Here is a 10,800-nt window from a genome sequence, read left to right on the forward strand (position 1 = left end):
CAAAAGAGAGTATTGCATGGTCAGTCAGATCCAGCAAGCACACAGGATCCAGAAGCTTGATAGGTTTTTATCCCCAACATAGGTATACTCTGTCTTTTCCCCATTAGCTGGGGTCCAACCTCACAGTCTTCCCCAGTTGGCTAGTTTTAACTATAATTGGTTCAAAAAAAGGGGGAGGAGGGGAGAACTCTACTGCCCCAGGCCATCAGGTTTGGGACTGCATCAGGGGCTTTCTTTAAACAAAAGTTTTACAGGGTATGGTCAGATTAAAAGATTAGAATTCCTTGTCATGAACCAAACTTTACATGGTTTGAAAGAAAAGACTAATATTTAATGTTTCTTACAAATATCCTCAAAGTTCTGGCCAGGTGTGGTGGGGCATGCCTTTAATCCTAGCCTCAGGAGGCAGAGGCAGGTGGATCTCTGTGAGTTCAAGGCCAACCTACAGGGAGATCCTGTCTCCAAAAGACCAAAAAACAAAAAAACCAAATGTCCTAAAAATTCTTAAAAAGGTCTCTTTGTTCTTACTTAATTTTGAATTATGTTTATGTGTGTGTCTCTGTGTGTCTGTGTATGTGTATGTCTGCACTTGAGTACAGGTGTCTATGGAGGCCAGAAGAGAGTGTTGGATCATCTGGAGCTGGGTTTATAGGTGATGTTAAGCTGCCTGGTATGGGTGCTGGGACCTGAACTCAGGTTCTCTGCAAGAGCAGTACATGCTCTTAACTGGTGAGCTATCTCCCCGGCCCATAAAAGGTCTTTCTTTTTCCCCACCATTCATATCTATTTTGACACATGAATGAATATTCACATTTGAGAAAACCTATTATATTCATATCAAAATACTTCCTTCCAGTCTATCAATGTTGTTTCCATTTTATCAAGATGACAGTGTCAGAGTAAACTCTGGTGTCAGTCTGGTCCTCTTGTTAACACTGTGTTTTTTCTTTGGCTGTCTGCCAGATGTTTGTGAAAGCTCGAGGCTACATGTCCAAACACTGTTTCAGGAAGAGGTTGAACCCCTGTACTGGAGACCACCTGTTCTCTGCCTTTGGTCGTTCTCATGAGTGCTCAGGACACATTTTCATAATGGGTCCATTCCACACCTTTCTCCTGTTTTATTTTTATTTTTCAAATTTCCATTCCTATTCCATTTTCTCCCCTCTCAGAGGCAACTATCCTAAGATGTTTAACATACATACTTTAAAAGCTGTTCATGTGCTGGGCATAGTGGTGCACACCTTTAATCCCAGCACTCAAGAAGCACATGGATATCTGTGAGATCGAGGCCAGGCTTGTCTACATACCAAGTTTCAGGCCAGCTAGGCGTTACATAGTGAGAGCCTGTCTCAAAAAACAAAATTCATGTATTGTTTTGTGTTGCATTGATAAATGGCATGGTATGTCACCTTAAGGATAGTTCTCTAAAACTTTTTATTACATTTATTTGTGTGTGTGTGTGTTGCCTGCCACAGCACAGTCCTTTCCTGAGGTCAAGGGACAACTTGTGGGAGTGGGCTCTCTTCCTCCACTATGCGGGTCCCAAGGATTGAACTGAGGTCATCAGGCTTGGCAGCAGGAGTCTTTACCTGCTTAGCCATTTGGTCCAGAGTTAGAATTTTCATCAGAAGTGTTGGGTGTTCTTGGTCAGCTTGATCTATCAGGAGTGTTCAACCTGTGGCCCATATACCACATCAGCCCAGGACAGCTATGAATGCGATTCCACACCAAACTGTAAACTTACTTAAAATGTTATGAGATTTTTTTTTTTTTTTTTTTTGCAATTTTCAATAAGCTCTATTAGGAAGTTCTCAAGTATTAGCTTTGTACATAACAAGGTTGTGCTGGAATGTCAAAAGGTAAGGAATGTCTGATTCTAGATGTTACTGGGAATAATACCTTATTTTTATTCAATTCTTCAAAGGAGCCAGTGATCACAATGGGAAGAATTTTCCTAACACCTAGCCAGCAGCAGAGCCAGGTTGAGTGCCAGATCCCTGGCTCTCATTCCAACCTACTTCCCAGGTCCAGCAGCCTTCACACCACCAACTAGATCAGTCAGGAAGTCCAGCAACTGGCCTTGGCCCAGGACTACCCAATACAATAGCCACTAGCCTGGTTGTTGCTGAGCATTTGAAACATGGCTAGTGGGAACCAAGATATGTATGTAACATACATAAACTTTACACTCAATTGCAAAGACCTGATATCAGAAAAAAAAAAAAAAAGTAAACTACAATAATTTTTACAGCAATTTTATTGAATACTTTGGATATATACTGTCTTCACTGAAATATACTGTCAAAATTAATCTCATGGTTTCTTTAAATAGGGACATAGAAAATCCCAGTTAAGTAGTAATAGTAACGTAGTATAAGAATATGTCAAAATGTGTGACTGCTTTGAGAGGGTCTATAGTTTGGTCAAGTACAGCTTCACCTGCAAATAAGGACAGAAACTGGCTCAAACTAAGGAAAGGGAGCGTGGGTTCTTGCTTTTTTCTTGCAAACAACAGAAACCAATCTGATCATTCTGATCATTCGTCTCCATTCTACCGCCTCCAAAACAGAAAAAGCGAGAAACAGTTCTGGAGTCGCGAGCATCGGGGAGCACTACCAACCCAGCCTAGCACTGAGCACCTCTCAGCACTAGTGCTAGAAATGCTTTTCTGGGTAATTCCAAACCTTGCCCAACTCGGCGCAGCAGGTGTTCTAATCCCCGAGAGGGAGACTGTGATAGGCCAGCCTTCATCATGTGAATAGGCAACGGCCTGTGATTGGCTAATTGGCTACCGAGGGCGCCGCTAGGGATTAGGTGGAATAATTTGTTTAGGAAAAGTAGAGGGTAGAATGCAGAGCTTTCTGCAGGGCCTTCTCAGGCCGCTAGTGGCACAGTCCTCGGCACAGATTTATGCCCCTTCCCCACATGTGTTTTAATGAAGATTTGAGTCACTGTCCGCTCTGTGTTTCCTGACTCTTCAGGCCTTCCTGAGATCACTTTATTTCTCTCTCCTCTCTCTCTCTCTCTCTCTCTCTCTCTCTCTCTCTCAAGCTATCATCTATCATCTATCCATATCCATCATCTATCGTCTATCCATCATTTATCATCTATATCCATCATCCATCATCTATCAATCAATCTACCTACCTATCTACCTATCTATATCTATCTATCTATCTATCTATCTATCTATCTATCTATCATCTAATCTAATCTACCTACCTACTTATCCATTGTGACACAGTTTCTCTCTATATAGGCTGTTCTCGAACTCTCTAAGTAATACAGTCTGGCCTCAAATTAGTGATCTTCCTGTCTCAGCCTCCTGAGTGGTTGTCACAATCAGCTTCGGTTCAGGCTCTTTTAGCCCTAAAGCTGTAGGCTAGGGGTGCTTGTTTGGACAAGGAGGGAAGGTCTACTGGGGTTGGATGTCCCCTCATGCTCTCTGCTTTGTTTCCAGAGTTGCCTGCTCAGAGACCAGAACCTGTGCAGTCAGGAGGGCAGCCAGGGTTTCAAGACTTGTCTGCTCACAGGCCAGAAACACATCATCCAGGAGCAGGGCCATGGAGCACAGTGAGGTGGTTGATGCCCCGGCTGGCTCTGAGGTGCCCCAGGAACTGCTGGAAGAAATGATTTGGTTTTTTCGTGTAGAAGATGGTAAGTGGTAAGACACCGGTGGGGTGTGGCACAGCTAGACACTGTCTTTTCTTTTTTAAATATTTTTTATTTTATGTATATGAGTGTATTACCTACATATGTGTAAGTGCACCTGTGCCATGCCATGTACTCAGAGGTCAGAAGAGGGCATTGGATCCCCTGGAACTGGAGTTACAAATGGTTGTTAGCTGCCATGTAGGTGTTGGGAATGGAACTCACTTCCTCTGCAGGAGCAGCCAGTGCTTTTAACTGCTGAGCCATCTCTTCAGCCTCTGACACTGAGTTTTCTACCACACTAATAGCACATTTCCTTCAAGAGGGACTGAAGCTAGACATCTCACTATCCAGAGGGGTTGGGCTGAGCCCTACTCTCTGTTGTCTCAGGGTGTGGCCACTCAGCTGTCAGTCACCTCTACTGTTTATTAAACTCTCCTGTGTGTCAAGCAATGTTGTCAACACTGGAGTTACAGCAGTGAATAGAACAGAAAACTCTCTGCTTGCATAAGAGTCCACTGTAGTGGAGGAGACAGAAAATAAACCAGGTCAACAACTAAAAGTATAATGTGTTCCTGATGCATAGTAAAAAAAGAAGCTAAGTAAGCCAGGCCTGCTGGTACAGGCCTGCCATCATCAACTCCAGCTACCGAAGAGGCTGAGCCAAGAGGATCACAAACAAGTTCAAGGCCTTACACGGTGAATTGAAGGCCAACCTGGATGGCTTAGTGAGATCTTATCCCAAAACAAAAAAAGGGGCTGAGGATATTGTTCAATGGTAGTGCTTAATAAAGGTTTGTCATGGAAAAAATACTTGCAGGAAGGGAAGGGGTTAGCTATGCAGATTAATTGGGGGAAGACCATTCCTGTCAGAGGGAATGGCAAAAGCTTAAGCCTAGAGCCTACCTTACTTTAGAAGGATATAGACACATCCTGAGCATCCAAATCCCAGCTCACCACTTTTCTGTGGGAAGTTATTAAATCCAGTTTGACTGTCACTCCTGCCTCCCTCTTCTCCTCTCCTTTTTCATTTTTTTCCTCCTTAAATCAGTAAAATCGAAGACTGTGAAGTTCATCCTAGCCAGCCTCCTCCTCATCTCTTACCCCCTCCACCCAACTATTCAGCTGCAGTGCTGTCTCCTGCATAGGATCATCTTTCCCCACCCATCCATCCACCTACTGGTCAGACCCGGAGTTCTACCAGGACATATGGTCTGGATGGGGGTCTCTACAGCAGGGGATAGATGATGCTGTGAACTAGGTTTGAGCCCAAGCCACAACTGTGAGTGGGTTTGAGTGGCACCTGGCTTTTCCTCAAGGATCTGTCTTTATCCTTCCTCAGCGACTCCTTGGAATTATTCCATCCTCGCTCTTGCAATGGTGGTAGTCATGATAAGCATGTTCCTCCTGAGAAGGAGCATCCTGGCAAACAGGTGAGGAGCTGGTCTGGGGTGGGTCTCGAGGTGGGAGTGGGGCTTCCTTCCTAGATTGCCCTCTGGGAATCACTTAGGGCCCTTAGTACTCCACCTTTTTGTGGCAGCCTTCAGGGAATTTGGAGAATTCAAAGCTGCTAAACAACCCAGCAACTGTCCCTGATAACCAACTCCTGGCCCTGGCCAGTAAGCAGGAATGATTCAGGAGTGTCACTCTTAAAGGGGCCTCCAGCTCCTCTCACCTGATCAGGAAGCAATGCCCTCCGCCAACTTAACTGAGAGACAAGGCAGCTATCTGAAGAAGCAGCAGACACAAGTCTTCTCCCCCATGGCCCAAGCAGATTCTCTGGCACGCAGTTCCTTCCACTGTGGCCAGGAAGTCCATGGGTTCCTTGAACAAAACAGTTCCGAGAGAGGGATTTGTGAGAGTTACTGGAAGGAATGTCAGGTAGAGAAAGGAGGCAGTGGGAGCTAGTGAAGGTGGCTGGGCAGGGGAGTGAGGTGTGCAGAGCTGGGGGTTGGGTCTTACATGCATGGCCAGTGGTATGTGTAGATCTGTTTGGAGAAGCAAGTAGGAAGAGACAGAAGGTTGGTTAGGAATTTCCTGCAGCATCTAAAATGATGTGGGGTTGTGGTGGTGAGGACTTGTGCTAAGTAGGATGACAGTCCTGGGGTTAGGGACAGTGTGGTTTGATGAAAAGTCACAGGACTCAGAATGAGGGAACTTAAGTGCATGAACAGCTATGTGCTTCTTTGGCCTCTTAAGTCACATTTCCTGATCTCTAAGTGGCAATCAAAGAAAGCTGAGCTCCCAGGTGGCCTTGCAGGTCTGGTGAGATGCTGTACAAGCAAGTGGAAGCTGTTTTTCTGTGGAAGAAATTGAGTCATCACCACTTCTCAGCTCCCAGCTGCCCATAGGATCTTCCTTCAAACTCTAACTGCTGGGGAGACCCAGTCCTGACCCAACCACACAGTATCCCTGACCAACACGGTTTGTTCTTCTCCCAGAAACCGAAAGATGCAATCACAAGACAAAGAAACACCAGAAGCCATGCATCTGGATGAAGCCAAAACCAAAGAAAAAGATAGTCTGAGCAACCTAAGAGAGATGCTGATTCCAGAGGAGCCAACCATGGCCCCTGTGGAAACTGAGATGAATGAGAAAGATATACCACTGGTCTTCCTTCCGGTCTTCCTTCCTGAACCACAGGAAACCGACAGCTAGGGGGCATTCCAGGAACTAGCCACCCCAAGCCAGACACATAGTCGGTAATCTGAGCTCAGCTCTGTGGTCTCAACCCCCTTCAAGGTTAGACAGTATCCCTCCAAGCATCATAATTTATTGTTTAGCAGATACAATGAATGAACTGCAATCAGATGAAAAATTATTATTAAAAAAAGTCTTTTATTAACTGTTTCTCAAAGTGGGCAGTCAAAATTGCATAGTTGATTCAGACAATAGTGGTACACACACACACACACACACACACACACACACACACACACACACACACACACACACCCCAAGTGGCTTGGAGCAAAAGTACAAAATTTGGAGCTGACCAGGACACAGGGCCAGGACCTGCCTTGAGTAGTTCATGACCTCCATGCCTCAGCATCTCCAGCTGTAAAATGGAGCTGAAGACTGAGTTAGAGAGATCTTCAGTCTAAGCTCCTAGACCTGCTGGCTGGGAGTACAAGGAGCAGCCTTCCCAGTTCTTCTGATGCCCTCTTCTGTACCTCCTCATCTAGGGGTTTGTGACAAACATTAAAAATAACTGTACCCTCATCTGTGAAAACTGTCTCACATCTGAGTCTTGGCAAAACACCAAATAATTTTTGAAATCTGTCTTATTAATCCCAAAGGCTTTGGGTTTTGTCTTATAAAAGTGGGCTTTGAACACTCAGATCCATTGCTGAGAGTTGTAGATCCAACTAAACCACACTACATTTACCTAACAGTGGGCAAGCTGATGGTGCCCACCAGATGACGTCTGATCCTGCCAGCTGTGGATTCTCTGAGGACTGTCACTGGACAGAATGACCTTATTCTATAACCTTTGTCATTAAACTTGAGAAAGGTGGTCCTGGGGCGGGGGGTCTACTAACAAAGTGGGTACAAGAACCCTATGAATGCTGATAAAAATGCCGGAGTTTCCCTAACCTGGCACCTCACACTCCCTCTCTTCTCCCTTCATTGAGAGTCAAGTGCTGAAAATATGCCAGTCTCAGTTCCTTTGCCATATCCAGGTATCCCACAGGATCATTTCAACTAGACTTTTCTTGGATAAACTGTAGGGTTTGTAGCCTGGAGCGTCTGAGTGGTCAGAAGTCATGGGAGGTGCCAGGCTTTGGCCTCTGAACAGCGCCCCTGCCTTTCCCTACCACCAGGTGGCGCTAGGACCTCAGGGCCAGCCATCCTGAAGGCTGTTCTAAACCTTCCTGTGAACAAAGTTTCTCTAGGTGGTCTATCCAAGACTACAGTGAGGAGATGCAGCCGGCCTGGCAGTGGCTGGAGCAGGAAAGGCTCATGGCACACAATGTATACTGCAGTTCCTTCCTGCTTGTGACTGACCCCAGGTCTCTGGGCTGTACCAGGGGCAGCTTCCCTCCAGGGTGAAATGCAGTGGTTATCATGGAGACCAAGGCTTGGAGGGAATAGGAACAACATTCATGCCTGTCCCCCTGGCTCATACAATGAATGGAGTATAGAGCCCTGCTTGGTGCTGGAGACAGAGTCTGCTATCTACTAGAGGGCAAAGGCTATTGGTTCATCAGGGGACAAGGTTGGTGGAGACAAGCCCTGAAGCCCTGGCCATCAGATGAGCCCAAGGTTCTTGTAGAATGTCCTCAGAAGATCTTGAAGCCCTTCAGTAGAGTCAAGGTGGGTGCCTTGCGCTTGCTCTGGGCCCGGGATGACTTCACAGTGACCAGCTTAGCCTGGGCCACAGTAGGCATCTCTTTCAGGCTGATAGTAGAGAGAGTGTTGAAGGTGCAACTGGCTAGCCCATGCCGAGCAGCTAGTGGGGTCTGGTGGGACAGGGCCTTCTCCTCGGAGATGAAGAGGGGCCGGGCCAGGGGGCTCTTCTCCAGCTCCCGCCGGGCCTCCCGTACTGCCTCATGGAAGACGTGCTGCACGTGCTCAAAATCCAGGCAGGCAGAGACTTCAAAAAACAGGCACCCAAACCTGCTGGCCAATGCTGCACCTTCAGCTTTGGTGACCTGCCTGGTGACGAAGCAGGGTAAGGCAGAGTCAGGAGCATGCCACCCCAAGTCAGCAGGGAGGGTCCTGCATTCATCTCCCCTCTGACTGGCTTAGGGCCTGAGCCCATCTTCACCCTCTGAATCTGTTTACACATCAGTACAAGAGGAAATGGCATCTGCCTCTCAGGGTTGTTGAGGCTAAGACAATCTGTGATGGGTGCTTGGAGCACAATACCTGGCAAAGACTCAGTGCTCAATAAATGCTGGCTGATGTCACTAAAATCAAAATTTAGGAAGGAAGATAAGGAAGAGAAAAAAGTCTGACCAGTCTCCCATGCTAGACCCTGCCCATGGCCACAAAAAGAAGGCATCACCTTGTGTCTATTCCTTGGTCAGGAAATGGCAACCCTCAGCCCTAGCTTGAGGGATCAGTACTAGAGAGAAGCATTTGTTTGCTCTGAAGTGCCCAGACCACCAAGATAACTCAGGAAGCCTGTGGCTGGCAGAACTCTTGGGGTTCATGGGGATGTTTTGTCTGCTTGTCTAGAGGAGGGCCAGCAGAAAACAGGGATGAGGACATCATATCATGGGGAGCAGGGGAACAGAGAACCCATTCCTGTTTGGTCCTAGCCACCTCCTGTGATGATAAGACAGACTGTAAGTGGAAGACTCCTCGAAGCTTCTGAGCTAGACATCATGGGAACTTCAGTGAAGAAAAATGAAGAGTGACTTGGGTAGTTCATAGGCTTCTCAGGTTTTGAGGCCAAGGTTCCACTGGCTGAATCCTCCTGATCCATTGGTGAGCTGCCCCAGCCACCATCTCTGAGGACCATAGTAGAGCCCAAAATGAGGGGAGACACCAGGGTATGGAGTGGTAGGAAAAAAGTTTTTGCCCAAGGCTGATTTGGCAGGAGCAAGGGCCTTAGAGAGAGACTGGGATACAGCAGGGATGAAAAGGGTGGGGGTAGAGCATCTAGTCCCAGGGCTAGCATCCTATCTGCACCTTCACCACTTCCCAAGGATCCTTGGTGTTATTTGTTTCTATGGTGAGCTTGAACCTGCAACTCTGCCATAGGATATGAATGACAGTTTCAGAAACAAGAAACACATGTGCACATGCATGTGTGTGTATGTTTGTGTGTGCATGTATGTGTGTAGGTGGCAGGCACACAGAATTGTCCTTTTCCTTTTCCTTTTTTTTCTTTTCTGAGACAGAGTTTTCCTGTAGCCCCACCTGGCCTGGAACTCAGTATGTAGACCAGGCTGGCCTCAATCTCAGAGAGATGTCTGTCTCTGCCTCCCAAGTGCTGGAACTAAAGGAGTATGCCACCATGCCAGCTCTTTTTAAGGACCAGGTTTCATGTAGCCCAGGTTAGCTTCAAACCTGCTATGTAGCCAAAGATGACCTTGAGCTTCTGATCCTCCTACCTTTACCTCCCAAGTGCTGGGAATACAAGTATGCACCACCATGCCCAATTTTACATAATCCTGGAGATGAACCCCAGGGTTTTGTACACAGGAGGCAAGTACTTGCTACTAACTGAGCTACAGTTAAGACCCAGTCATTTTTCTAATTTTGCTGCAGCCCAGCAAACATTTTGCCAGTGGGTTTGGAAACTACTGCTCTAACTCCCGTTTTCACTGTTACCTGCAAGATGAGCATGGGAGACACCGACAAGGGCTCAGGGAAACTTGGAGCTAGTGTGCCATGAGCCCTAATTTACTAGTGATGGACTTGACCAAAAAGGCTGTGGGGTAAACTGTTATGCCCTGCTCCTAGGGAACAGAGGCAGTTTCATTTTCATTCAAGCTCTGAATTCTGGTCACTCGCTTGCAAACCATTTTTCAACGGTCCCTGAGTAAACATGGACTCAAAACAGTGATCTGTAGTCCCCATCTCCCCGACACACTGAAAACTGCTGTATTCATAATCCAGTCTTCTGACTTCTTTTCCAGGCTCCATGATTCCTCAAAGACCACCTCCAGTGACTTCCCTTTATTCCCTGAGGTGCAATTTGAGTCTAAGGGTTGGACCACCCATGAAGGCCCCATACCATGGTCACCCTTCAGGAAGCCACAACTGTCTTCTCCCACTGCCCATGTGACCTATTCTAAACAAATCTCAACACTAGTCACTGGGCCTCTGGAACCTGGGAAAGTGAGAGCAAGTTAAGGGCAGCTTCGAAGGGGCCAATGGAAGGCTGGTGCAGGTAGACTGGCCACATGGGGCAACATCCACACTGGAGAGTTCAGGGATTGCTTAAGCATTAGTGTCAAGGGCCTCAGGGTCAGGCGGGTGACTTGGATGTATGGAGAGAGTGGAAGCAGAAACCACAGGGAGAGGCAGGGCCTGAGAGGCAAGCCCCACTGCAAAGCATTCCAACTCCAGGTCATTTAAAACACTGTGCCAGCCAAGCAAAATATGCTGCAGTATTCCATGGTGATCTGCCCTCTAGCCCAGTCTATGACCTCTGGTTCAAGTCTAAGCCTTTTTTTTTTTTTTTTTTTTTTA

At 46.8% G+C, this 10,800-nt stretch overlaps 2 protein-coding genes across 2 annotated transcripts in view; one reads left to right on the forward strand and one right to left on the reverse strand.

Annotated features, from left to right (window-relative positions):
* Nucleotides 1-3,563: 3,563 nt before the first annotated feature.
* Slc51b (solute carrier family 51 beta subunit) lies at nucleotides 3,564-6,309 on the forward strand. Its single transcript, XM_008836308.1, has 3 exons — nucleotides 3,564-3,657; nucleotides 4,994-5,084; nucleotides 6,093-6,309. The coding sequence occupies exons 1-3, from the start codon at nucleotides 3,564-3,566 to the stop codon at nucleotides 6,307-6,309; spliced, it is 402 nt and encodes a 133-aa protein (XP_008834530.1).
* Nucleotides 6,310-6,469: 160 nt separating this feature from the next.
* The window catches only part of Rasl12 (RAS like family 12), a 16,207-nt gene continuing 11,876 nt past the window's right edge, over nucleotides 6,470-10,800 (reverse strand). Inside the window, exon 5 of the mRNA XM_008836307.3 lies at nucleotides 6,470-8,310. Coding sequence (XP_008834529.1) covers nucleotides 7,935-8,310 — 376 coding nt within the window. The 3' untranslated portion in view covers nucleotides 6,470-7,934. The remainder of the gene's footprint in view (nucleotides 8,311-10,800) is intronic.

This window comes from Nannospalax galili, unplaced genomic scaffold, assembly GCF_000622305.1.
Source record: "Nannospalax galili isolate Female #2095 unplaced genomic scaffold, S.galili_v1.0 scaffold54, whole genome shotgun sequence".
NCBI classification, from domain to species: domain Eukaryota; kingdom Metazoa; phylum Chordata; class Mammalia; order Rodentia; family Spalacidae; genus Nannospalax; species Nannospalax galili.